The following is a 27,849-nucleotide window of genomic DNA, read 5'->3' on the forward strand; positions in this document are numbered from 1 at the left end:
CCTCACCTAGGGGTGGATGGGACATGACAGAGGAGAGGTTGTGGGGACAGATGCAGGGGCAGAGGTGGCCTTGTTGACTGGAGGACACAAGTTGTCCTGACAAGAGCAGCTGGCATAGCCACAGTTTTGGTCACCACCACGCCACGCTACCAGAAGCATTGGCCCACAGCGAGGGAAGCAGGAGGGCATCCCAACAGCACTGCCTGCTGCTAATGACAGGTCAGCCAGCTAATTGCAGAGGGTAGGAAATTAAGCATGCAAAGGAAACTTAAATATCAGGTCAGCGGAGCTGGGGGGTCAGCTGCGGGGCAGGACCTGTTCCAGCCCTCACTGTCCTGTGGGCCTTTGGGCTGCAGGGGCAAATATGGAGGGCATGAGAGCAGCAATGGGGGGCAGTGGGCAAAACACCCACCAGTGGGGAGATGCTGCACAGGAATGGATGGGGATGCTTGTGGAGGCCATCAGCCCTAAGCTTGGCTTGGGGCCAGCAGGGTCCCAGGGGGGTTCAAAAAGCATCTCCCCACAGTTTTCCTGCTCAAAGGGCTGTTTTGGGACAGAAAAGTCGTGCAGAGGGTGAGGAGAGGGGCTGTCCGGGTGGCCAGGGCTGTGCTGTCGGGCCTGCCTGCTCCCCTCTCCGCTACTCGCTCTTCGGGATGGATGTGCAGGGCCCCAGGACTGCTGTGCCGGGGCCTGGATCTGCCCCTCCCGGGGGCACCGGGAGACAGGGAGCCAGCAGTTTCCAAATGCGATAGGACGGGAGCAGGGCTGCCCCCGGGGGCGGACGGTGGGACGGGGGCGAACAGCTGGGGGACCCCCCACGCCGTCCCAGGGCGCGGTGCGGAGGATCGTCCGCGCTTCCCGGGTGGGGACGGGACCCACAAGCCAGGTGCGCGGCCCCGACACCGCCCAGCCGGGAACTCACCATTCCCGCCCCACGTGGAACCGCCCCGGAGCCCACAGCCCACGGCCCACGCCTCTGCGTGCCGGCCGCGTCCCGCCCCCCGCCGTTACATCACGGGCGAGGCCCCGCCCTCCGGAGTACCCGGATAAGGCAGACCCGCCGCCGGCAGGCGGTGCTGCAGCTGTGACCAGGGATGCGCCGCGGTGAGTGGTGGCGGCTGCGGGCGGCAGAGGCCGGGGATCCTCGCGGCCACCGCCAGCTGGGCGGAGGTGGAACGGGGAGGACGGGAGGCAGACGCGGTGGAGAGGGGGGCGCCCATCGAGGTGCCGGGGGCTGCGGGCCCGGCACTCCGCCGCCGATTGGCTGCAAACTGACAACGGGGCAGGTCCCGCCCTCCCCCGCGCGCTGTTGGCTGGCGGCGCACGTTCCCCGCCCTCCATTGGTGAAAGCGAGTGCCTGTCACTGGCTGGTCCGGCTAGCCCCTCCCTGTCCGGCCGCCGCCCTGCGCGAGCCGGTTCTCTCGTCCGTTGCTTCCTGAGGGGCCGCGGCAGCGCGGGGGCTTAAGGCGGTGTCCGGGCGCCCCTTCCCGCCGGGAGCGGCCGGGCCTGCCCGGGAGCAGCGACCTGCGGGAGAAAACTCCCTTTTTAAAGGTATTTTCGGTTGAGCGTAGGGGAAGGAGCTGTGTCGGGTGCGGGGCTGCCTTCCCGCGGGCAGGCTCGGCGGCCGAGCGCGGGTTCGCCCTCAGCATCCCGCTTCTGGGCCCCGGGCTGCCCGCTCTGCCGCGGCTGCTGGCGGGGCCCAGGCCCGCAGGACGGAAACGCGTTGTCTTATTGCATCATCGCGTCTGGCTTCCCCTCGTCACGCCTCGTGGCTTGGACGGACGTCGGGCCGGGGACACGGGGGTGTCAGGGAGGGAAGGCGGCTCCAGCAACCCAAGGGTGCGCTTGTGAGGCAAAGATCAGAGCAAAACTGCAGAATTCGGATGGGTTAAACCAAAACTGTCCAACCTACGGAGCCCTTCCAGCTCCCGGGTGTTCCTGGCTGCCCGCCGGTCGGCAAGGGGCGGCAGGTGGGGGGACTCACCGCGGGTGTCGCCGTCCCCGGCTGGGGCCTTCCCTCGTGTGCTGTGTGACACAGAGGACACTTGTTTTCCCTGCTCTCCCTGAGTTGGGGGTGGGCTGTGCTCCGTGCTGGTCCCCACGCTGCCCCGGGGCAGCCAGGCTGGCTTTGATGGTGGCTTTTGACTTCACTCCTTCTTCAGAGAAATTTCCAAATGCGAAGGGACTTAACCGGGTGTGTGTGCAGAAACATGCGGCAGAATGAAGTTCAGAGGTTGGCCTGGGCCGTCACCAGGGAGCACGGCGGCTCCCTTCACAGTCACTGTGCCTCCTTTGTGGGTGCCTTTGTCCCAGAAGGTGTTTATGTTTCTGTCTTCCCTCCCCAGTCACAGAGGGGAAACTGGATGTATGATTTGCCTGCGACCTCATGAAATACTCGGTGGATCAGATGACCAGGGTACATGTCTACTGAATATTTTTTCAGTAATTCTGTGAGGGTTTTTCTGTGAGGTTTTTATTGCCTCCTTCTGAGGAGTCCTGTTATATTTCGTATAAACGTGACCAAATTCAAGCAGTCCCTGCCTTGTACTTGCAGTGTGATGAGTTTGACCTGAGTTGCAGCAGACATGCCGTAAAGGATGAACACATCTGACACAGAGGAAAGACATTACTAGAGTTAGACTTCCAGTTGAGTAACTTCCAATTAATATATCTGCTTCCTAGGGAGGAGGAGCACTGTCCTCACCCACGCACAGCCCAGCTTCATTGCTCTCGACCAGTTTGCGCTGGGAGTATTTGGTGACTCAGGGCTTCTTTGTTCCCTCTGAAACTATCTTGACTTGGTCATGAGTGAGGAGAAGAAGCAGAGGTCACTTTTTGGGGCCTGTGGCATTCACTGCCATCAGAAGTGGTTAAATATGTGAAACTGCAGAATAAGAGCTCTTTGGGTATTTCTGGGCATCACAGGGGGTGGTGTTAGAAGTATTAGTAACTAAGAGGAAGGAGCTGTCCCAGGGCAGAAAAGTGGCTAGCAGGGTTTATATTTATTATTTATATTTATTTTTGATACATCAGCAATGTGACTGTACAAGCGCGCTGGTTGATAGTGCCAGTTAACTGCAGTTATACAGGATATGACAAGTGTGGGTAAGTACTGTGTTTTTTGGATTAATAGTGTGAGGTCTGCCCTGGAACAGATGCTCTGTCTTGTTTTCAGATCCAGAGCTGGCTGAACTGTGTGTTTATGGTTTGTACATGGAGGCAGAGCCCAGGTATTCTCCTTTCAGTTCACACACGTGAAGATTTGATCCTGCATGTCATTGGGAGTTACAGGGATGAAGGGATCTGTTCAGAGGCATAGTGATTTAATTTCCTTCCTCCTCTTTGGAGTAGAGCCCTCTTTTTTTTCCTGACTATCTAGAGGTTGCAGACACATAAGGTAATTCCTCATTTGGTGGAGAAGGAAAGAAAAGTGAAAGGCAAAGAAGAAGGTGGAGAAGGAAAGGAAAGTGAAAGGCAAAGAAGAAGGTGGAGAGAAAGCACAAGACTGATGTCTGTGACCTTGGTGTGACCAAAGAGTCTTGTCTCTGGAGAATGTCTGGGAGTAGACTGCCAAAAGGTACAGCAACAAAGTGCTATTTATTCCCTCAGTCTATGACAGTTATTTTTGAGATGCAGGGAAAGTCAGACTACAGAAAGGAAATGGTGTTTTTATAGTCCTTATTGAAGTTTGTGACACCACAAACATAATCAAGATAAATTAGGAATTGTATTCAAGCAAGCTGCCTTTTCACTACTGTGCTGCACTTGTCCATGGGCAGAATAAAACATACCCATCAAAGCATGTTTTTCTTGACATGATTATTGTGTTCCTTGAGGGCTACTCTGTCAATACAGCTCAGCAGCAGATTGTGCTGCTTCCCTCTCCTGATCAACGTAGGGTTTGGGGATTTATTTTTAATTCTCATCTTGTTAAGTGCTTACTGAAGAGACCCGAGGCCCCCTCTGTTGGTGGCTGGCCTGAAACAAGCTTTTGGGTGGTATATTTCAAAGGCATTTTCCCCTCCCTGGCACTGGTAGAACTTCAGTGATACAAAAGCAACAGAACTCATTCCTCTTAGAAGAACCTGTGCCAAGTGCTTTTTTCCTGTCTCTTGGTCACTTGTCATTCTGCAGTGCCCAGAAGCATCTTAGCTCTCTGGCCACTGCCTTTCCAGGGAATGTTGTCATCGGGAAACTATTAATTGCTGAGATAATAGGGAGGCCCAAGGGACCTGTGTGTTGTCATTAGTCACAGACCCTTTGTGTGTTATAAGCTCTGAGATAAATTCATTGCTTCTGGGTACGATGCTCGGTCCTTTTTCAAGGTTTAAAGATAAACCAGGCAATTGTGAATTTGAGAAGGTGCAGGTTGGATGGATGGTCTCCAGAGGTGGTGGGGGCTGTGCAGGTACGTGGCAGCCTGTGCCAGTGGTGTAAGAGTCGGGATCAGTGCTCCTGGTGCTCGTCAGGTCTCACTGACTGTCCTAAGAGGTGGTTTTCCAAAGACCAAGGCAGGGAGAAGTATATCCTTTTCTCAGCCTTCATTTCCTTCTCGGGTTCCTGTTTATTTTGCACCCTTCTTCTCTGCTTGGATTTGTCCCTCTGGGTTTTCTGGGAATGGAGTTGGGAGCAAATTGTTCTTGTAGTCAGGGCCAGGTTGTTCTGGGACATGCACAACTCCAGGGGCCTTTTCTTCATCTCTGCAGATACTGAACCTGCACTGGCAGCACCAACCTATTTGGATTTTACTTTTTAAGGCACTTCAGTGGTGTTACTTGGAGACAAATAGACATTGGGTGTCTTAAATTTCCCATGTTTGTGAAAGGGGTAAATGTTTTTTAATACTGAATTCTGACACCTTTGGTAGTTGCAGCTTCATTTCTGAAAAGAGGCTTCTTGCTTCAGTACCTTTCTTCTGATTTCAGGGTGTGCATCCCAGCGCTTGCTAACTCATCGACTTTTTTTTCCCGCACTGGATGTTATATATTCACAAGGTGTGTGAACCTTGGCCATGTGATGTAAAGCATACCTATTTTATTTGATTAATAAGACTGATTCCAGGAGAGGCTGTTGAGATAACAGGGCTTTACTGTATGGTATTTGGTTATCTTAAAGACTTTTAGTCTGAACTTGGCACAAAGTTCCTGCAGATAGGATTTGATTATTGCCTCCTGTGGCAATGCAGGATTTATTATTATGGCAGAGGAAGGAGTGTTGTGCTGATGCTCTGCTTTTTTTTTTTTTCCCCTCCCCTGAAAGCTCATATGCTGCTGTTGTAAGAGGCAAGGAGGCATTTGTTGTGGTTCACAAGAGAACATTCAGTTCAAAAATAGTACTGCAGGAAAAGACAGAGGTTCACTTTCCGAAGCAGGCAGCCTTCCAAAACACAGATGAAAGTGCCTCCAGCTCCTAATTCAGGGTAAGGAAAAACAAGCACAAATTGATTGGGGAAATCTAATCCATGGCTTTTGTTTATTTGTTTTCTGTATTCTAATAAATGCAAGACAATGCAGATTTGTGTAGATTTTTTTGGCTGGAGTGCTCAGGTTCCTTTACTTTGAATCCTCATTGAATTTTGGAAAAAAAAAAAATTGGAGCTTCAGGGGCTTAGGGGGTTACCTCTTGGTTCTCATGGTTTGAAAAGATGAAAAATGGTGGAAACAGGGTTTCTTCTGCATTTCTGTCTGTGAATCAGCATAAAATGGGATGAGGAAAAAGACCTGGTTGCTGATAGTCCTTCTTGTGCTCTGCAGCAGCTCTGGATGGTGCCAGCACCCAACAGCAGAGTCGTTCTGGCAAGAAGGGGATGACTGCGGCAATTACATGGCACTTGGCAGTTTGGGGGACTCCGATAGCCAGAATGGGTTTTTATCTCCAGAACTCAAGGCCAGATGTGAGCTTGGCAGAATTTCTTTGTCTTATTTTAGGTGGTAGTTCCTTGTTTAATTTCAAAGATCAGTGGAGATGTATGTTGCATTCAGTGGTGGGGCAGCAGAGTGTGGGTGGGGGAGGCTCAGCACTGTGGCTTGTCACACTGGAGTGGCCTCACTTGGCCTCTGCTTAAGTGTTTGTGTTTGGTGTCTGAAAATACTGGGCAAACAGGACTGTGAGGAAGAAAACTGGTGGCCTATGTGCAGAAAAACAACCTGTTTATGAACATTAAATAATATTAATTCACTTTATATGGCAAATATTAATAAACTAGATTTAAGCAGGAGAATGTGGTGTGATTAAAATTGGGAAGAATGGTTTATTCAACAACTTGAGATGCTGCAGGTAAATACTGGGTGAGTTGCGGCTGCATCTGAGCAGTACTCAAAATCCATAGCTCATCCTTACCACAGTGCATCAGTGGGTTAAGTTCACTTTGAGAGCAGGGTGGAGTGGATTCCTGGCTGTGGAAGGGGTGGGTAGAAGTTGAAGCATCGTGTTATATTTCAAGCTTAGTGTTTTGGTCTGATATTTGATCCAAATCCTAGCAGCAGCCACCAGTCACATGGAGAGTCCGGGAAGCTTTTTTAAGGTGCTGTGTTACACTTCAAGCTATGTTTATGTTTTCATGACTTAGCTGAAAGATGGTTCCATGAAGATTTCAGTTTGGCCTTCAATGCAAGATTCCTTAAGCTACTTGAAAAATACTGTCTGCATGTTAGTTTAGTTACTTCAGCTACATGTTGGATTCAGCCTTTGGTTCTTGTAATATATAGAGGATACTGAGCATCTCACTTGTAAGGATGCTTTTGTAGATGGGAATCCAGATTTGTCCTCTGCAAAACCGCCAGCATTTTGAGAAGATCTTAACCTACCAGCTGCTTGCTGCTCTTTTCTTTTTTTTTTTTTTCTTTTTTTTTTTTTTTTTTTTAAGAAAGATCACAGTTTGGAAAAGCTGTTCCGTTTTAACAGCAGAGTTACTCTGTCCTGCTGACTGTGTAAGGGGGGCTTGAAAGGAGCCACTGCATTTTGAACGTAGTTCTTGTTTGAGAGCTGCTTCAGATCCTGGAGTTATGCCCACGTAGCTGAGTTTTCCCAGGGTGCTGCATGAATGCTGAGCTGTGTTGTCATGAATTTCGAGTGGGCAGCAGCATAAGCCTGCTCTCATTTTCCCTGGAAGACGCTGCTGCATTGTCCTGTCTGTGTCCTGAAAGCCTCAGTGTTGTTTGTCAAAGGCTCGATTCTGCAAGTGCCACATATGCAAAGAAGCCTGTGAATAGGAAGGGTTTGTCGTGCTGTTTCTCAGCTCCTCACATAATGCCCCGAGCCGGGACACTGGTGACAGGCTGAAGCAAAGCAGTTTTTCTTAAACTCTTGGTATTCTGTGGGCAACCGATCTCCCACATGTGAGATGTTTAAAATTGTCTAGTTATGTTCTGATAATGCTTAGGAGTTGCTTTCTGCCAGGCATATGCATGTGCTTTGATAGGCTTGCGTTTCTATGCCATAAATAGAAATTATGTCAGATACTTCCTTGAACAAACTTTTCTCTAAATGCATCCTGAATTCTGCTGACGGGTGGCTTCCTGGCTGTTTACCTTTTGAGATCAGCTCCTCTGGAGCTGTGAGAGCTGACTGTGTTCTGTGCTATACCTCATTTATTTTGGGGGAAAATATGCTACTTGCTGATCTGAGCCTCTCAGGGTCTACCCGTATAGAGCTGAGTGCCTTAAAGGGAAAGGTCAGAAGGCTTTTATGAAAGCGGTTTCAGCATCAGTGTGGGACTGATGTTACAGACAATACACAGTGGTAGCCAAGCTCTTCACCTTTTCCTGATAACCTGAATCGCAATTCGGGAGCTGCCAGACATGTGCTGAGCCACAGCAGTTATCTGCTCCCCGGAGTGCACCTGGCTGCGAAACCACAGTGGTTTGGAGGTGACTCATGGGGGCTCTGCATCTACTATAAACACTCTTTTGCATCAGACTTCTGATTTGTCACTGTGTTGTGATTGAGCTGCCTTGGTAACAGATGCAACTGCTGAATCAAGTACACCCGAAGAAATTTTTATCTGACAAGGTACAGCAGGACTGAAGATGCATGAGCTGACGGAATTGTAATGTCTCCAGTTGTATGTTTTATTTTCTCAGTACAGGGCAATGCAGAAAATTAAACACCATCAGATCTCTCAGGCAGCATAGAGATCTGATCCATGACGAATCTGCTTCCAAAAGTAAAAGCTGTAAAGTTAAATAAACACAATGCCGGAGTTGGGGTGTTTGAGGTGCTTTGTACCCTTTGGATAAATTTGATCTCATGCCCTTGGATTGTGGCAGCTGCAGTCTCAGCTGAAGAACAAATGTGCTGGTTCTACCTCATTTTATTTGTGAGCTAAGTGCCAGTGTGTGAAATGAGCCTGTCTGCCCACTGATGACAGCAAGGGATTGTTTTGTCCCACTTTTAGGTGTCTAAAATGTGGGTCACTGAGATGCAGGACATATTAACGTGACAATTTTAGGTCTGAGGCATCAGTGTTGGCTATTGATGCCTGTTAGAATGTGAAAGCCAGGCCTTCTAGGTCAGCTGTCACTGATTGATTGAGCTTGCTGCAAGTGTTGTTTAAAGCCTCTGCTTTAAAGAGAGAAAAGGTTGGTTTCAGCTTATTCTTATCTGGGTGTTAATAACAGAATTGGAGTCTTGACTTCAGGACAGAGGCAGCAAAACTATTTGGACCACTTCTGTGACCTGTATGTTTTACACAAAAGCAGGAATTAGCTAGGACTGAACACAGGAAGAGTAAATTTAATTTTAATCTCCGCAGCCTGACGTGTTAGTGGTTGGCCTCAGAGTGTTTGTCCTTGCTCATTATTTGCCTTTTCAGCTCTAACAGGAGTTGCAGTGTGCATTGTTGTGTTAGCAACAAAAGCCAAAATCTCTTTCAGAATATTTTATGAATGAAAGGGGAGACTATGACAGCTGTAAATTTTTATATTCTTATCAACTGTGGCCCTAAGTGAGCTTGTGGCATTAACTGCTGTTTCAGTGGCAGATACAAAATACAGCCAGAATTTCTGATCTTATTTTGGGTTCCTGCAGGAGCATTTGCAGAAACTGGATAAAATTATGTTGCTTGTTGCAGCAGGTCTCTGTGCTGAATGACGCTTGCTGGGGATCATTAACCTCCTGCTTGTGGGTGCCGAGTCTGGAAGCCGCTGTCAGAAAGACTGTGGCGATCAAGCTCTTCACCTTTTCCTGGTAACCTGAATTGCAATTCGGGAGCTGCCGGACATGTGCTGAGCCACAGCAGATATCTGTTCCCTGGAATGCACCTGGCTGTGAAACCACAGCGGTTTGAAGGTGACTCATGGGCTCTGCACCTACTAAAAACACTTTTGCATCAGACTTCTGATTTGTCACTGTGTTGTGATTGAGCTGCCTCTGGTACTTAGCAGCAGTTTTGGGGGCGATCTGCCTGTCTATCTTGAGCATGTTCTTATGTTTGTCTCCTGCAGGTCATATTGATCATGGACAGTGAAGAAATCCCAACTTTTTCCAGTCCAAAGGAGGAAACTGCGTATTGGAAAGAGCTTTCCTTGAAGTACAAACAGAGGTACTGTTGTAGATTTGCAGGCTGGACCATTATTTGATTTATTTCTCTGTAAGGCTACACCAACGCGACTGTTCGAAATTTTAGAAAGAATCTCTGCATTTCCAGCTTTAAATCTAGCTTTAAAATTTCCAGCCTTGTGGGAGCTGAGTGTCTCTTACACAGTGTTATGTGCCATGAACTCCAGGCTATGTTCCGAGCATGTTTGAGCAAGAGCAGAGCCCTTTTGTGATCATGTGCATCGTTTTATAATTAAAGTGCTGCCTTTAGTAGTATCTTGACATTTATCATAAGAAGGTGTCTTAGGACTTGTCTTGTATCTTTACTGTTCCCTCGAGCTTCTTGTAGTTGAATTGCTGATATGAAAAGTGGCTGACTTGATGCTGCACTTTATTGAAGTGTTTTGTACCTCATAGTCCAGCCTGTACCGGTTGTTTGCATCTTTTAGGGGGCACAGGAATTTTTGGTCACCAAAAACAACAGGAGAGGTTGCTGTCTTGAATAAAGCTGTGCTTCTTGTGGGGGTGGGCTGTTTGTTTTATTTTGTTTTTCCCTCCTTGTCGGGGTGGGGGGGGGCAGCATTGGAGACTCCCCAGTTTATTTTCGTTGGAAAACTTTCTTTGCTTTTCGTGTTCCTCATGTGTAGTTGAGGTGAAGCCAGTTAAACCCTTCTCAAGCCCAAAGAGCCTATGGTGCAAGTTGCTTTTTTGTTTGGTTTTGGAGTTTTTTGGCAGGGAGGTGATGGACATGTGGAGAACCCCAAGCTGGTTTTGGGTGTCAGAAAATTCTGTATTGGACACCAATGGGTATGTTGTTTCCTAAAGCCTTTTTAGTTTTTTCTGCTGCTTGCTAAGAGATGAGCATTACATATGGGAAAGATGTAAATTTAATAAGCCAAGAATGTGGAGTGGCTACTTCCAGTATTTAATAACTTGCAGAGGTGTAAGATAGGTATGTCTGGCTCCCTGCCAAAGTGCTTGGTAACCTTAAGATTCAAACCTTGGTGCTTTTCAAGAACCTTAAATTTTGAGGTAGTGCAGAGATCCAGAAACTGGTTCTCTTTTACAGTTTTTGACCAAAATCAGATTAAATGTTTGCTTAGTTCATTGACTTTATCAAGTCTGCTAGCAGTGAAAGCTAATGGAGTACAAAGTGGTTTTCAGACTCCCATGAATCCTGTAAATAACCTCTATACAGGTTTGTATTCACACATGCATTTAATGTAGGTCTTTGTTTTGATGTAAGAGAATTAATTTCCTTTTATACCTAAGCTTAATGTACTTCCTCTGTTTCCCCATTTTTCATTTTCTCCTTAGAGGTCTATGAATGACACTTAAGTATTTTAAAACTCCTGTTTTTTCAGCTTACCGTTTTAGAAGAGCTGTGGATTTTGTTTTAATGCCGGATTTTCAACTGATGAAATCCTCTTCTTACAGTTTCCAGGAAGCTCGTGAAGAGCTGGCTGAATTTCAGGAGGGAAGCAGAGAATTAGAAGCTGAGTTGGAGGCACAGCTAGTGCAAGCTGAACAGAGGAACAGAGATTTGCAAGCAGATAACCAAAGACTGAAGTATGAAGTGGAAACACTAAAGGTAGATCTTTTCTCATTTTAGATTGTCTGGTCTGTTCTTGATCACAGAGGATCCAAATGAAGTAAAGGAGTTGTCTGTTTAAGATCCAGACTTAAATGTGGCACGTCCTCCAAATAAGGCTGGTATCTTACCAGGGAAATATCTGATGGAATTTTTCTTGTTCACATCATGAACGTCTTGTCATGGAGTTTGTGCTCGTTTGTTTGTGGCCTCTATGTTTTGCCAAGTAGTAGATTTATTAGTTACACAGGCAACATCAGGGTAGCAACAGGGTGGACAACACAAGATTGTTTTGTCAGACCACTGCATTGTTGTCATACTTTGCAACCTTATTTTTTTGCTCAGAAGGTCTCCTTGGTTTTATGAGACCTTAAGGAAAGCTGAAGACTTGTGCACATCTTTCAGAAAGAATCTCCTACTTCATTCTCTACCAGCTGTATGTGTAGAGACAGGAATTGCAGAAGGATCTCCGTGTGCAGAGGGTAACTTGTAATTGATGCCTCTGTGTTAACAAGTTCTTGCCTCTTTTTGGAATCTTGGAAAAGCATAATTTTTTTTGGTAGTCTTGGGTTATTTTAACAAAGACAAAGGTTGGAAACCTACCCAGTGAAAGTGAAGTTTATGGGATTACTTGTTTGTGTATCCAGTCCCAGCTATATCTGTAAGGCTGGTATGTGTTTTATAAGGTCAGTAGTTTTTCCGTAAGCCCCTATTGGCACCCTCAGAGCTGGTGAGAACGTGATGGGAGTGAATTCTTCCAGTCTTTTGAAGATGAGCTTGTGGACCTGGAGGTTTTGTAATGGATTTCACTGACTCTCATTTTTGCTCATGGAGATGTCAGGCAATATCTGGTAACAGTGTGGCTATTGTCAAGGGAGAGGCACTGCAGGGGGAACTGTGCAGTTAGATCTCTCAGGCTTCCTGGATATTTGAGGCTTCAGAGCAGCTGTCAGTGCAGGCTGTTGGGAACAGATGCAGGTATGCATCTCTGAGCAGCCAGCTGTGTCATGGTGAGGTGTCTGTGCTCAATGCAGCATTTGTGTTTTTATTTTATGTCCACTTCTGATGTTCAGAGTGTGTTCCTTCTGCCTCTCCTGTGCTTTTTCTGTATTAGCATCAATCCCAAATCAGCAATCTGCAGCAATTTTGTTACTTTCTTTGTCCTGTTTTACTACTGATGACTTGATGAATGTACATGACTGATATTTATCTCACTGTTTCGTTATTTCAGGAGAAACTGGAGCACCAGTATGCGCAAAGTTACAAGCAAGTGTCATTGTTGGAGGATGACCTGAGTCAGACACGGGCCATTAAAGATCAGCTGCATAAGTATGTGAGGGAACTGGAGCAGGCCAACGATGACTTGGAACGCGCGAAGAGGTGAGGGCTGCAAAACTCTTTCCTTGGAGTTTTCACTAGATCTTTTATTTGCGACTCAGATTGATCATTTTGTTATTCCTTAAAAGGGAAAATAACACACATTCAGAAAAACCCAAGCAAACCCCAAGACACTTCGCACAGCACAGTTTTCGCCTCCAGTGGCTGGTGGCACTACGTTACAGCAAGAAAGGACCAAAGTGCTTTGAGGTCCTGTGAGAAACAAGCAGTGCAAGCAGGCTCAGAGCAGGCCAGGGCAGGGCACTGCTTGTGATACTTCCAGCTCAGTGACTCTTCTCATCTATTTGTGATCCTTGTAGTTCAGAGCCCCTGTGAAGTAAGAAACTAATGCTTTAGATAGTCCCTTTTAAATAAAACAGGCCAAAGGAGTCTCTTCTTCCCTTGCATAACAGCTTAATGACTCTAGGGAACAAATGTACCCTTTATATATGCATAAAATGAGCAGGCTGCTGTTACACCTAGTTTTGGAGTAGGTCATGTTTGCATTTTGCTGAATGGGAACATTGCCACTGATTCAGTGGGACCAGGAATGAGCCGCTGGCTAACTGGCAAAAAGATCTGAGAGCTGAGGCCCTGTTTCCACAAGGCTCTTAACCTCATGACTAACTTTTGACACACATGAGTTATCCCACTGACATCATGGAACAAATTGGGTCTAAGGTAACATCCCAGTGCTCTGATTTCTGTGTTCATGGCGCTGCTGCCTGTCCAGAGCTTTGTTGAGCACAGCACTGCCGGAGCTAATGCACTGATCAGACATACGGCTTGGGAAAAATGGAGGTGGGTGCGCTGAACTCACTCTTTCCCAGCTCTGTGGTGCATCTCTGAGAGCCAGATGCTGTCACGTTCTTTTTATTGTACCCCCTGCTTCTTTGGAGATCATTAGTGCTTTCTAAGAAGCATTTCTATAGCTTTCAGATTACTAACTTGAATGTAGACTCTGCTAACATTTTTCTCTTCTTATGTTTTTGAATAAGCTTTTATGTTAGCTGAGCTGAAGAACCTAATATTCTGGATTTTGTTTCTAGGGCAACAATAGTTTCATTGGAAGACTTCGAACAAAGGCTGAACCAGGCTATTGAGAGAAATGCGTTTTTAGAAAGTGAACTGGATGACAAGGAATCGTTGCTAGTTTCTGTACAGAGATTAAAGGATGAAGCGAGAGGTACGGCTTGCTCGATTAGTTCTGTCTTTGTATGTTGTTGGCTCGGTAAGAGAGATGTGTAGCAACCAAAGCTCATCTTTATAGAAAGCCTCACATAATGAGACCTGACCTGAATGTGTTAGGTATTCTTAACAATATGCTCTCTATTCTTTGCATGTCCAGTGTAGCTAAGAGGAAAAATTTCCTCCTGTAGGACAAAATATGAGATTAATTCAGGATTTTAAACACACGTAAGAAAATACTATATTCCACAGATATAAGAGAACTGAGGAAGTGTGCCTCAAAAGTTCCCACTTGCTGTGATTTTGTGCCTTATACAGGAAGGGAAATCACAGGAAATGGCAGAGAAATGTATGATAAATGGTGAAATAACTTTATTCTGAAAAATCTCATCTCCTGTGTTCCTTCTAAACCTGTTAGAAATTGCCTGGTTTATTTAAGGTGTTCCAAAGACTGCGGTTAGACCCGTGGGATGGGAGATGTTTGGGATAGTGTTCTGGGGTATGATTGGAGTTGGAAATTCCCCAGTGGATTCCACATGGAGGATGCTGGAGAAGCGTTTTTAAAATGTTTGGTGGAAACTGATTTCTCTAGTAGTGGGGACAATCTGTTCATCAGCTGGTGCCTGCCATTAATGTAGTTTAATTAGTGGGTTTCAACTTTGTTTCCCAAGTGAAGCTTTCTAAAATAATTCCTCTTTGAACCAAGTTTATGCCTCACAAGTTGAAAGCATCTGTTGGAAGCACAGGGTTTTTACAATAAATATGAAAAGGGAGATGAAGTATTTTCTGAGGAAATGCATGTATTGTAATTTGGGGTTAGGGCAATAATAGTGGAAAATAATGGTAAAACCTAGGGGCCTGTTTTCTAGAACACTAGAATAATTGACAAAAAACACATGTTGTTTCTTGGATGAGTCATTTGGAAATTTTTAGCATTTGTTAGGGTAGCAAATCTGCATGTTATTGCCCCTGACAGCAAGCAGAACACCAGCCACTGAAAGAACTGAGATGATGTCAGACTCAAATATAACACTTCTGATCAAACAGCCACAAATCCTCTTCTAGGAGCCCAAATAGATTTTTGATTTCAGCTGTGCTGTTTTACTTAAAATCAGTTCTAAATATTTGTGATGACTAAAAAGCTGTAATATGTTATACAACTAATTTTGCTCTTACATGCTGTACCAGATCAAGGCAAGGAATAAGAGGTCTCTGAAAGGTTAAGTTGCTCTGCCCAAAAGGATCAATCCCCTTGTAATGTATTGTTTGTTTGCATCTAATCCCTCTTTTTTTTTTCTTCTCCTCTCCCTTCTCTCAACCCTTAGACTTGCGGCAAGAGCTAGCAGTTCGGGAAAGGCAACAAGAAGTCACCCGAAAGTCAGCACCCAGTTCTCCAACTCTAGACTGTGAAAAGATGGATTCGGCTGTCCAGGCGTCTCTCTCCTTGCCAGCTACGCCTGTGGGAAAAGGATCAGAAAATAGTTTTCCTTCCCCAAAAGGTGTGATTCTTAGAAACTGTGTCTAGTTGTTTGGCAGTATGTTCAGCTTGTTAAAAAACAATTTCAGACTAGGTGCTTGTTAGTGAACTTGAAGTAAATGCAAGGTATGTGTGGATCCCACATGCATTGTGTTTAAATCCTGGGGCAGCACCAGGTGCATTTAAGGAGCATAATGAGTAAATAGCACAGAAAAGGAGGACAGGAAAGCTTAGAAACTGCTTTTGGCAGGGTGAGGTGTGCACTCTGCAGTAGATGCCTGCATGAGAGCACTGAAGACATTTGGGATTGCAGGGAAATGCAGTGAGTAATATTTCTGCCTAATCGTGGAGTAGGAGTGGCTAGTGATTCTGACAGTCTGGTGTTTCCACCCATACTGTTTTCTTTGTGAGGCAGCAGGATGTTAGTTCAGTTCCACTCCCCATCTGGAAGGCTCTGGACAATCACAAGAATTAATACATTATTTTTTGAATTATGAGGAGCAGATTCCAGACGAGGCTCTGGTTGGATTAGGTGGATTGTGGGCAGTAGCCTTGCAGCTGGAGGGGGCATGAACTCTGCCTGTAGGCCTAATGGGAAAGCAGGCAGCAGACAGGAATTAAGCTTTTTCATTTTTCCATGGCTAGTGATCATGTTGTCTGTGTGTTATTGTGGCACAACTGTATGAAGAGTCTGCAGTAGGATTTTAGATTTAACATTTTATGTAGAAGTCAATTTATTCAAATTTATTTAAAAAAAAAGGACTGTGGAGGAGTAGAGCATATAATATGTGTCTGTGTTTGCAGCTATACCGAATGGATTTGGTACCAGCCCCCTTACTCCTTCAGCTAGAATATCTGCACTCAACATTGTGGGAGACCTGTTACGGAAAGTGGGGGTGAGTGCTTGGGACTGAAGCATTCCTGGCTCTGTGCTGTTCTCACTGAGCTTTCATCCTTGTGCATAATTACAACAAGGCCTCGGCCCGTGCTCAATCATGCTGTAGTTTCAAGATTATCCACATTCAGTGTTTAGTGTGTGATAATATATATTTTTTTAATTATCTTGATTTTTAAAGCATGTTACTAATGTTCTGATGCCAATTTTGTGTGACAAAATTCATATTAGGAGTAAAATGTTTCTCAAGCGCTTTGGTATATGGGCTTAGACACTGTCAGCTTCCTGTTATTGCTTTAAATGGAGCCTGCAGCTTCCTCTGCAATGAGATCAAGATGCAGAGCTGGACCTCGAACTCTGGGTGCCTGTTGCACACGTGACTGGGGAGCTGAGATCACGCTGCTGGTGTCTCCTCATGCCTAAGGAGGTCTGCAACCAGTGCTGGAAAGGGGGGGCAAGAAGGAGGGAATCTAGAAAATTTTGATAAGAAAGTGGGAAAATAAATCTGGAGAAAGCCAGATGTTCCCATCTGTAGTTGATAGGGAAGTGAAATGCGTGAGCCTTTAAAGAGATTACTGCTGCAAGTGGGGAAGAGTGGTTTAAACATCCGTTACGGTGTTGTTTAGGATGCCAGGCTTTCCAGCTGAACGAAGACATGACTTCTGAGTTATGAGAAGCTTGTTGCCATGCCTCAGTGGTTCATGTTTTGAGTGAAGTGTGGATTGCCTCAGTGCCTCGCCTCTGGTGCTGATTTCCCTCTGTGGTTAAAACCGAGAATAGCAATATCTGCAGTAGAGACAGTTGTTTTAGCAAAGTTTGAAATTAAAACTTACCCCATTGCTCATATTTTGAACCAGTGAGCTCGTAGTTTGTTTGAAAGGGCAGCAGGATGACTGGGGTTACGAGTGACAGGTTTAAAATGGGATCATTGTGAGTAAGAGTCTGGAGGGGATTTAGGGAGCTTAATCACAATCCTGGGTGATTGCTCTGTGAGGACAGGAAATGTCAAATAAGCAGCTTCCTTCCCAGCCTGCTCTTAGACACATGCTCTGCCACAGATACAGAATTCCAGCTCAGCATTTGTTTAGTAATAATTATAGGATGTTCAGGATTTCTGTGGGTTTGGCTACTTGTAGGATGCCCCATCCCAAGCCTTAGATTCCCTTTCTCTGAAATAAGATGTGATAGCATGTTGGTGCCTTATTGATGGAATATTTTTCTGCGTGGAATAGGACCAAACCCCATGTTTGAGGAGATGAGTTTTTGTCTCCAGTGGATACATTTGCAAGTGTCTGGTTGCCCCCATGAACATGTAACAAGTATTTGCAATGACTTTCTGCTAGACCAGATGACTGTTAAGTTAAGCCTCAGTTTGTGACAGATGGCAGAAAGGGCAGATGATGTTCTGAACTAAAGGAGAGAATTGGGATTTTGGTTGCCCTCTTGCCAGGACTCAGATGTGGCAGAGACTGTCACCTTGTACAGGGGAAAAAGATCTCACCAGACTTGTTTGGAAGTATCAGGGATGAGATACAGACCACAGAGTTGGGTTTAGCTGCTGACTTTGATTCCTCCTCTTCATTGTGCTGTGGCTGTAGCACCTCTTGTTTTGGAGCACATCAGTGGGGCTTAAGAAACTGTCTTTGTTTTGCAGGCCAAGATTAAGAAAGAAATGCTAGAAGGCATTGTCCTGAGGAGTAAATTCAGCTTTTTAAATATGCAGTTCCTCCCCAGACTTGAGCATTCTGCTTTAGGCTCTTTCTTAGTCTTCTGATTAGCTTATGCCAGCCTTAGTGCAGCTGGTGAAGCAAGAAGTTGTGGTAACTTCTGCTAGGAGTTGGCTTCCTTATTTTAGGTAATTGAGTGTTGACATGTTTTAAAATCTGAGCTCTAATGAAACTGAGCCATGCCTGGCAGCAGCATCAGCATCTCATTGTGTGGGTTTCCTTTGTGCCTGGCTGTGGTTTACAGCTTTCCCCAAAGGTGACCACACTGAGCTCCTCGTCATGGGGTCATGATAAAGCCTGAACTCAGACAGCAAAATACTTTATCTTAACGGTACTACTTTTTTGACATCATTATTTTTTCCATTTCACAGGCCTTAGAATCCAAATTAGCGGCTTGCAGAAATTTTGCAAAGGACCAGGCATCACGGAAGTCCTACATTTCAGGGAATGTTAACAGTGGCATGATGAACAGCAATGGCACAAAGTACCCTCATCCAGGGCATACTTCTTTCTTTGACAAAGGGTGAGTAAGGATATATTTTTGCCCTAAAGGGAAGTGTGTTTCAGGATGCTGCATGGAGCAGAAGCTTTTCTTGGCTTGTCTTTAGCCCACTACAGCTTTCAATCTATAGGGCAAACAGTTTGTGGAGCTAAAATCTCAAGGGTGTGGGGAAGGTGGCAGTGGCAGTTTCTGTAAAGCAAAGCACAAAGCAAGTGTGATTGTCTCTTAGCTGACAAGATGTCAGTGCCTGTCCCTCTGCTGCATAGTCTCTTGGTGGCTGCATCTCTGGTAATACAAAACCCCAGCAGCAAACCTGCTGGTGAAGCGAACATGCCCTTGAGTAGAATCTCAATTGGTGACGGAGTTGCCGTAACTACTGGTGCACTCGTGCATGGGGAAGTACATTAACTGCAAGTGTGGAGCTTTCCCTGGTGAGAACAACTGAGTGCAGGCAGTAAATGCTCACTTGTATGGTGGTGCCCTGGTTGCTCTACTTCCCCCTTTATTAGGGGAAAAGAAAACATCATTAACACTGTAATTCTGGCTGATTGAGGGGGCAGCTGCCTCCGTACTGGCTGTGCTGTGCGTCAGCTGTGAAGCCAGAAACTGCTTTCACTGGAAAAACTACCCCATGTGCCTCCTGTGAATCACCCATGGTCAGAACTTCCTCTGGGGCACTGGGAAGTGGTTCAGCAGGAGGATTTTTGTGGTGCAGTGCACTGTAGTTGTATCAGGAGCCCTGAGGAGTGGGATGAAAAGCACAGCGCTCCTCTGGTGTTAGCACAGTGGTGGTGTGAGCTTTGCTTGGTGTCACTGGGCAAAACACCCTCCTTGTTCCCTGCACGGTACTGGTCTTCTATGCTAAACCTCAAGGCAGTACAATTTAATGCTAATATTCAGCGCATCTTCAATCCTGGATTTATTTTTGAGAATTAAATGAGCTGTTAGCAACCTGAGGAGTGCCATAAACAGAGCAGACAAGGTGAGCTTCCTGCAGTCATCCTGGTTGGAGCTGACTCACGTTGCTATGTGGGTAGCAGGGCAAGTTGCATCTTAGAAACTGGCAGTCAGAGTTTTTAGAGCAGCTGTTGTTTGCTGCATTCGGAAAGGAAGAGTTTGGAGACTTAATGAAGTCAGTGTCGTGTGCAAATAGGACAGACAGACTTTTGGCTTGTCTGTCTACTGTGAGGCTGACTGGGGCCAGTGCATTGCCCTAGCAGTGCTCACGCGGTACGTGGGGTTTGGGTGTAAGCTGTCACGGTAGCTGCCAGGTGGAGATTAGAGCTCTTCTTATGGGGCAGCATGGCTATATTGAGTCAGGGTGTGACAAATAAGCTGATTGCTGTGTGGGGTATGGTCACTTTTAATTATCCAGATTGTCACCACACTTATCTGGGCTGGCTGCCTTGAGTTAGGAGCAGGTTGTAGCTGGAAAAGGCTTAGTAATGCAGGCTCCTAAAAGGTAACTGCTGCAGCAGAGACAGAGGGTATTAGTGGTCTAGAAAAGGGGGCGGAGTGACTGATGTATCTACAAGCTGTTATTGATCCCTGCATGGCCTTACTGTCCTATCCATCTCCCCTGCACCCCACAGACAGCTCACAGCGGAGTCAGTGCCCTTTGCCTCTCCCCTTGTGCTGACTCCTTCTCGGTGTTGCTGCCCCTGTTGATCTCTGTGCACGCTGGGGGTGATTGTGGTGTCTGTGCTGTGTACGTGTCTCCATGGCTGCCCTGTAAAACCTGGATAGTTCTGTCGACATGTGGAAGCTAAACCAAGCTGTTACCAACGTGAGGGCAGGCCCATCATGCCTGCATGCTGCAGCAGCAGCCGAGCTCTTGACCGTGCTGGCAGGCGCTGGATCCAGAGTGCAGTGTGGTGGCTGAACATGAGGGGCCTTTTCTTCTCCCCTCTCCTCTCTCTCCAGCCCCTGCACTCCCCTCCCTGCCCCTAATTGTTGCTGGGGCCTGAAACAGCCACTTGTGATGGTAGATCCAATCTGCTGCCTCTACCTAAAGAACAGCTGGTTGGGTGGTGGGATTGGATGGTGGTAACTCAGCCACATCACAACAGTTCCTTTTACTTTACTCCCTCTGCTGTTTTGTTGGTTAAAGTGTTTGAGTCTACATCTCCCAACAAACATGTGCTCTTTGTGTCCTGAGTGGAGCTGAGCAGTCAGCTGAAGACTGTGATAGGCAGGAGCTGGCAGAGGGGAGCATTGCTTTAGGGCACAGCTGGGCTTGCACCAAAGCTTTGCGGGTGAATTGGAAGAGTCAGGACTTAGCTCCTTTTCTAAAACTCAACAATGTCTGCTGTAAGATTAGTTTACTGCAGCCTTGTTCCTTCAGGAAAAAGCTGTTTCTGTCCAGAGGCCAGGCCATGGCAGGACAGCACCTGAGGATCTTCTCAGATAGATGGATACTTGTTTTTCATCATTGTAGTTGTTCTTAATTGGTTTCAGTTGGGGAACAAAATGGCTCTGACCTTGACATCCTCCACAGAGGTTTGGTACTTGAAGAGCAGAGCTGAGCCAGCCTGTGAGCCAACACAGGCTGCTAGTTCCTTGGGGCACTAACTCATTTTTCACTGCTCCCCACTCCCCTTCCTGCACTCCTGAATGTCAGAGTCCTTGTAGTTGATATTTATTTTCAGGTTATTTTTGTGAATCTGTTGGGCTTTGTTTTAATAAAACAAGCTAAACTTTGAATGCGAGAAGTGCCTCTGCTTGTACACTCCTAGCAATCCTGTGAAGCTGTAGGTACATTTACACAGTGGACACTTAATCCACAAACCTGAGCATAACATCAGACTGTGAAATCAGGGTCTTCTTTCTGTTCCCTAGTTAATTTTACAAAAATGTTTCCCTGGGAAAGAGAGGACGGTGGGTAACTCGGGTGCAGGTGAGTAATCCTGTGTCCCATAATGTGCTTTGCAGTGCTCTGGGCTTTATCCAGGTGACATGCTTGCAGCAGTGGAGCTGCTGGGAGTGCTGCTTGTTGCTGAAACAGGGACCCCCTTCCTGCCTGTGTAGAACAGAGTCTTCTTAGGCTGAGCTCAAAGAAGAGAGCTCTGGTGAGGTTCAGTTTAATGCCTTTGCTTTACCTCATTTCTTTGCTCCAGGGCTATGCCCAAGAATGTCTTTATTGTGTGCATAAACTCTTTTAATTTTTCTCCACTAGGCGTGAAAAGGTCATATTCCCCACCTTGGTCATGGGTAAATGAATTCATTTGCACTGATAAGCTGCATGCGTTTTAACTTCATGCTTGGAGGTGCGGAGTCGGTGGTTACGCTAACTGCATGACATAGTTCTCTTAGCATTAATTACAAACTAATAGTCTATGATCAAAGCCTGAGGCTTTCTCCATACTTCAGATAAACTCCTCTGCTGCTGTGAATCGTTGCAACCATAAGACTGAGTGCTGCTTGCTTTCTTGATCTAGGTAATATTGCTTGAAATCTGTGCATGTTTGAATGAATCGGTCACATTGGAGATATAGGATGAAGTAACCATGCTGTTAATTTAGTTAATTTTGGAAGTTAGTTTGCCCTTTCATGTTTTCCTTCAACACTTTGTTTGCTGCGGGTTGCCAAGGTTCTGGCTAACAGGAAAGCAAGTATCGGCTCGGATGTGCTGGGAACTGGGGAGAGGACAGTGTGGGCTGAAATGTGGGCAGACAGAGCTGCGCTCCTGCGCCGTATCCCCATCCCATGCCAGCTGGGAGCACTGGGGTGACACAGCTATGCCAGCGAGGTATTGGGGTGCTAGGTGCCGCGGGAGGGGTCCTGCAGCACAGGAGTTTGGCACAGACACAACCTGCCATGATTAAGGGTTGGACTTGGCTCCGTTATCAGCCTCTTGAGGGAGTGCAGAAGGTTCCCTGTGCTGTCTTTGCCAGCCTCATCTGCAACAGCCTTGTCCCCATCCTCATCCTCACACCTCCTTGCACCTCCTCTACCTCCTTGTGCTGTTACTGCTGTTTGGGAGAGTGTCATGTTTTAAACAACTGACCTGCTTGAAAACTCACTTGTCCTCTTGTTTTCTTGCTGTCTGGTCTCCAAGTATGCTTTGAACATGTCCATTAGGTCCTCAGGCCGGGCTGTTCCGCTACGGGAGAATGTTCTCTGAGGTTTTGTTGGATACTTAGAGTTGAGGGAGTCTTGGAGATGAGGTGCCAAGTACAAAATACAGCTTGGAATACAGTTTAATGAGTACAAATCTACTTTTAGCAATCAGGGTGGAGAAAGCGGTTGGAAACAGGAACAAAGTCCACGCCACTGCGAGGATGGGCAGTCAGAAACATCCATCAGAAACCACTGAGGGGGATGTTTCCAGCAGTGACTGGTGCTTTTGGCTCCGCACCAGGACCTGGTTTCTCAGGCAGTCCAGAGCAAGGGCACAGCGTGGGCCCTGCAGAGCATGTTGGATCGGGCTTGAGGGACAGGGAAACGAGGCAGCAGCACGAGGCAAGGGACCTGGCTGGGATCGGTCACTGCGGGCAGGTCTCCAGGCCGCTGGGCAGCGTTGGCTTCGTGCAGCAGAGCAGTCAGCGCTGGAGCGATGCGTGTGCTGCTCCCGGCTCTGCCTGGTACCTTGGGGGCACAGCACAGAGACTGTTCCCAGCTCACTTCTGGAGTTTTAGGCAGGAGTCATCCAGCACACTTCATTATTTGTAATTTTTTACAGTTGCTCTCTTTAATGTATTTTATTTTCCTTTAACTCTGTTTCTAACTGCAGTAATGCTGATTTTTTCCCTTTTTTTTTGTGCATTTTCATGTTACCAACAGAAATCTGTGGCTGGATTATAGCTCAGTAAGCTCAGCCATAGCGCCAACTTTCAGTATCCTCCTGTTGCTGCTGCTAGTCAAAGCCCTTTCCTGGGCACTGCTTGCTGAGCTGGCTCTCAGCAGATCAAAGCTGCTGCTTTATCTTTGTTTCTCCACTGAGGGCGAGTTTGGGCCAGCCGGATGAGATGAACAATGCAGGTAACTGACTCCAAGAGATGATCCTGGGAGAAGCTGCCACAATCAAGTACTCTGTGCTGCCTTTTTTAATTAGCAAACAATGGGGAAATCTCAAAAGGCTTCTAAATGGGGTCTGTCTTTTCCATCTTCAGCAGATGCCTCCTCATGTCTCTTTTGTGCGTTGTAGTGCTGGGAGCACTTCACATCTTTTGCTGGTTAATTCTTGCAACATTCAACGCTTATAGCACTCATTGCTGCTTTGGCTCTGAGATGGGGCTTGGTCTCACTTCTTTTGGGTATCACCAGATTATTTGTGACATGGGTGATTTAGGCAGAGTTCTGTCATGTCTGTGTGACATCTGTGCTCAGCATTTGGTGGCTTTGTGGCACCTGCCCTTGTATGTGTGCCTCTGGGAGATGGAAAAGGGCACCTGAGCTGCTAAACATGCATCTGTAGAGGGTTAGAGATGTGTTGCTCTGTTTAAAAGGAGATAGTGCCTGCAGGGGCAGGTCTGTCAGGTGGTGATGGCTGCAGGGAGGTGTTCTCCCCACAGGTGGTGGAAATCCAGTTTTGGAGCAGTTGGTGCTGCAGGATCAACAATATTTGAGAAGTTTCTCCTGCTTTATATGTCCTGTCCCTCGTTCAGCCCATGTGCTAACACCATGTGTTGGGTTTTGATTCACATACATCATGTCAAGGAGGTTGTAGCATAGAGAGTGTTGGTCTCTTCTCCCAAATAGCAAGTGACAGGATGAGAGGAAACAGCCTCAAGTTGCGCCAGGGGAGGTTGAGGTTGGATCTGGGGAACAATTTCTTCCCCAAAGGGCTGTGGGGCATTGAACAGGCTGCCCAGGGCAGTGCTGGAGTCACCATCCCTGGAGGGTTGTACAGATGGAGATGAGGTTCTCAGGACATGGGGCAGTGCCTGGGGTGGGTTATGGTTGGACTTGATGATCTTGAGAGTCTGTTCCAACCAAATGATTCTATGACGCTCTGTCAAGGAGGCAGATCAGCAGTGGCTGGGAGGAGGCTGCTGGTGGGAAGGCAACCGTCTTGCTGCGGGGGTAATGTTCCCCCCTGCAGAGCTGCATGGGACAGCTGGGTGGCGAGGAATGGCACTTGTTGTGGGCTTGGAGGGGATTGGTTGTCCCCAGCCTGTGTGCCCCCGGTGGGGAGCAGAGCGCTGGCTGCATCCCACACGGGCAGGGCCAGCCTGTCCGACTGCCTGTCAATCACAAGGAGTGGCTCTGAATTTAGTGCAGGAAACGTGACAAATCTGTCAAGCTTGGCTTTAGTGTGACTCAGCAAACACAAGCACTCCAGGCTGCTGATGTGGAGTGTCCCTTGTCCCTAACCCTTTCAAAAGGGAGCAAACTACCACATTTTAATCCCAGTTTGTGGTGTGGTTTTGTTTTGTTTTGTGGTGGGTTTTTTTGTTTGTTTTTTGTTTCTCCTCCCTGTCCTACTTGGCAGAGGTGCTTTCTAGCTGAGGGCTTAATTTGCAGAGTCATGTTGGGATCAGATTGGCTTTGTGCCCCTATATCCAAATGCAAATAACAAAATACATCTGCCCCGAAGCCTCTCCCAGCAGGTTTTTATTGCATGCAGCCAGGGATGCTCTTGCCTTTTCCAACATATTACAGCAATACTCAAATGGGAGCTGAAGTTACCAGCTGAATGTTGAGGAGGTGGGAATGGCGGTTTCTCCCCGTTCTGCCCCTGGTGCTGAGCTGTGCTTCAGGCTGTGCTGCTGTGAATGTTAAAGCAAGAGAGGAAACAGCCCAGCTCTGCGCGGAAGGGAGCTTGTTAGCACGGGAATCTGTCCTTGCTCACAATGCTGAGATTTTAGCTCTTCATTTGCTGTTTGGGAAGGATTTTGTAACTGCCCAGTGTGACAGCAGCAGCCCTCTGACTTTGCTGGCAGCGTTTTTGCATTCCTGATCTAGGAGATGCAAGGTCACTGAGTGAAAGCTGCACAGGAACGGTGTGCCAGGCGAAAGGGAGCGTGGAGACTGTGCTGCTCTGTCCTGGGGACACTGTTGTGAGCCACCCATGTGTGACCTGCTGCCACTTTGGTCAGGAGAGACCTGGGTGGCACCTCATGGGGTGCTGGTGGCTCAGGGGCTGCTGGGGAGCAGACGGACACTGCGTCGGGGACCTGTCCTTCCTTGTGGGGTGCTGGGGGTTCTGTCCCCACCTTCAGTGTTACAAACCTGACCACAAGGGCAGGGGCCTGGTCCTGGGAAAGAGCAGTGGGGGGGATGTGCTGTACTGGTACAGGGGCATAATGACTTCTGGTTGTCAAGGCTGTGGTGCTGGTCAGCAGATGGGTAGCCAGGGCAGATGCTGTGTGTTGAGCCTAATTACAGAAGATGTGTCAAAGCTGTAGGAGAGATAGAAAAGTTGTCAGACCCATGTGCACCTCTCCCAACAGCTTGGGGAAGGGAGAAGCCCTGGATTCTGGGGCCGTGGAGGCACCCAGAGCCCCCACTGCAGTCCTGCCAGGGGCAGCGGCAGCTGCTGTGGTTTCACCAGTGCCTGCTGGCTCCCAGAGCCCGTGTGCCATTGCCAGGTGTCCATCCCCTGTACTGGGCAGAGCTTGTGCAGCCACCCATGAAGGACATGGGGACCTCACTCCCGGGTGTCTCCTGGGCAAACAGGCAGCAGTTCAGGGCAGTGGTGGTGGGACTCAGCCTGCAGTGTGGCTCTGCCTGCTGCTTCAGCTGCACAGACCCACTCAAGCTGCCCCAGCGGGCCCAGTGTCTGTGCAGGAGCCACTTGTCCCACCCCAGTGTGGTCACCTGGGTCACCAGCTCCTGGCTGTGGGTTGAGCACCTGCCTGTGCGTGTCCCTGGCTGGGGGTGAACACTGATCTTCATGGCCAGAGCTGGGAGCCATCATGGTCATGTACTGTCCCTACTCCCATGCCCACTGAGCAGTCACAATGCAGTCAGGGTGACAAATGCAGTGATGGGGGGACACCCTGTCTTCCAGCTTCTGGTGGGAGGGAGAGGTGAGTGGTGCCATCTCCTGGGGCTGCTTGTCACTTAACGGCCTATCTCTTGTTGCTTCTCAGGGCGGTAAACGGCTTTGACCAAGGTTCCCCCGGGCTAGGAGCATCCCGACCATCCTCAGCACCTGGCATGCTCCCCCTCAGCGTATGAGCCTGTGGGAGGTCGTGTTCGGACTTGTGGATGCTTTTCTTAACCAACCAAGAGAAGAACTGCTCCTTCTTCCTCCGTCTTCTTGCCCTGATGGAACACGACCTGCTCCCTGTGACCAGAGGAGTCTGTGTGCTCATAGCCCTTCGTGTCATGTTAATACAGTTTATTTCCTCCTGTTGCTGTAGTGGACATTCTCTGACTTGGCCCCACAGGCTGAGCCAGGCAGTGCTCTGTTTCAGGGGATGCAGGAGTCTTGTGTGCCAGACCTTGGCCGTGCAGTCCTCAGCCCCTCGCTTTAGCTCTTCTCTAACGTAGATTTGGCACAACACAAACAGTGGCTGCTCCTCTTAATGGCTTCCTGGATCCTGCCTCTTCCACCATCCTGCTGCTCTGGAGGGGTGGCTGCTGCCCTCCCCCTGAGCCTCTGGCCTCTGGCCTTGGATGAGGCTGTGGTGGCACTCTGGACATTTGTGACTTGAAATCAGGTCTAGGTTAGTGCAGCTTAAGAAAAATACAGGTGTATGGCTGTCATTGCAGGTATCTTGTCTGGTGTGGGAGCAGGCAGGGGAGAATAAAGTGGGGGGGAAGGGATGGATGGAGAGGGATGTGGCTACCACCTGCCCAGCACACATCAGTCACAATGTCACATGCCTTAGTGTGAGCAGGTAGGGCTGAGCATTGCTGGAACTTTCTCCTGGGGTGCTCCTGTAGCTGTGGAACAGGAACCTGTCCAGCTGCTGCAGTGGTCACTGTGTCCCCAGCACAGCTTCCCTGGCCCCAGCCTGTGCCATCAAACTGCCAACTCCTCAACGGGGATTCTTGGAGAGCTTTAGGAAGCCACTAACCTAGAGGGCTGTGCTGCCTGTGACACCCCCCTTCCCCCCACCCCCCATAACCATCACTGTCATATTCTGATCTGTGTAACATAGGAGTGGATTTCACAGCATCAGCTATGGGCTTCTGTGACAGTTTTGGGTGACTGTGAACCTTGTGGGTCTTTCAAGCAACATCTTTGTGAGATTTTTTTTTTTTATTTTTTTTTTTTTTAACTGAACCAGCAAACCTCACCGCGGTTTGAGCTGTGGGTTTAGAAACCCTCACTCCCTGTCTGGCTCATCATGCTCTGTGGCTCCTATTGGTTTATTTACAAGTGCTGAGAAAAACTGTCAGCCCCAGCAGGAGGGGGTGGGAAGTCCCTCCTTGCCCTTGGGGTCTGTATGGTCCTTCCTTCCTGTGTATCCTCTGCTGCATTTGACTGTTTACATTTGTTTTATTGTACATAGGTTTGTAAACATGGTCTCTTCTTTGCCTAAGATCTTTGTACATAACTAACTTGGGCTTTGTAGCTTTATTTATTCAAAGTCTATATGGCATGTTTGGATAGGACAGTGTACCATGCCACCACAGTGACACAGCTCATCATGTGGTTAA

General features: G+C 47.6%; 1 protein-coding gene across 3 annotated transcripts; it reads left to right on the plus strand.

Moving 5' to 3' along the window:
* Window positions 1-1,424: 1,424 nt before the first annotated feature.
* On the plus strand, window positions 1,425-27,811 carry NDEL1 (nudE neurodevelopment protein 1 like 1). Of its 3 annotated transcripts, XM_080356658.1 has the most exons (10): window positions 1,533-1,551; window positions 9,444-9,541; window positions 10,262-10,344; window positions 10,975-11,128; window positions 12,360-12,508; window positions 13,555-13,691; window positions 15,019-15,192; window positions 15,975-16,066; window positions 18,164-18,315; window positions 26,331-27,811. In XM_080356658.1, the coding sequence occupies exons 3-10, from the start codon at window positions 10,280-10,282 to the stop codon at window positions 26,416-26,418; spliced, it is 1,011 nt and encodes a 336-aa protein (XP_080212784.1). In that variant the 5' UTR covers window positions 1,533-1,551; window positions 9,444-9,541; window positions 10,262-10,279; the 3' UTR covers window positions 26,419-27,811. The 3 variants fall into 3 exon arrangements, with proteins under 3 accessions (XP_080212782.1, XP_080212784.1, XP_080212783.1); XM_080356656.1 differs by lacking the exon at window positions 10,262-10,344 and having other exon boundaries at window positions 1,425-1,551; XM_080356657.1 differs by lacking the exons at window positions 1,533-1,551; window positions 10,262-10,344 and adding an exon at window positions 9,270-9,288.
* Window positions 27,812-27,849: the final 38 nt, after the last annotated feature.

The sequence above is a fragment of the Nesoenas mayeri genome (assembly GCF_963082525.1).
Source record: "Nesoenas mayeri genome assembly, chromosome: 19".
NCBI classification, from domain to species: Eukaryota; Metazoa; Chordata; class Aves; order Columbiformes; family Columbidae; genus Nesoenas; species Nesoenas mayeri.

Coding starts and splice junctions, on each gene's coding strand:
- NDEL1 (XM_080356656.1), top strand. CDS start 9,456: ATGGACAGTGAAGAAATCCCAACTTTTTCCAGTCCAAAGGAGGAAACT. Junction 11,129..12,359: donor ATGAAGTGGAAACACTAAAG/GTAGATCTTTTC, acceptor TCGTTATTTCAG/GAGAAACTGGAGCACCAGTA. Junction 15,193..15,974: donor TAGTTTTCCTTCCCCAAAAG/GTGTGATTCTTA, acceptor CTGTGTTTGCAG/CTATACCGAATGGATTTGGT.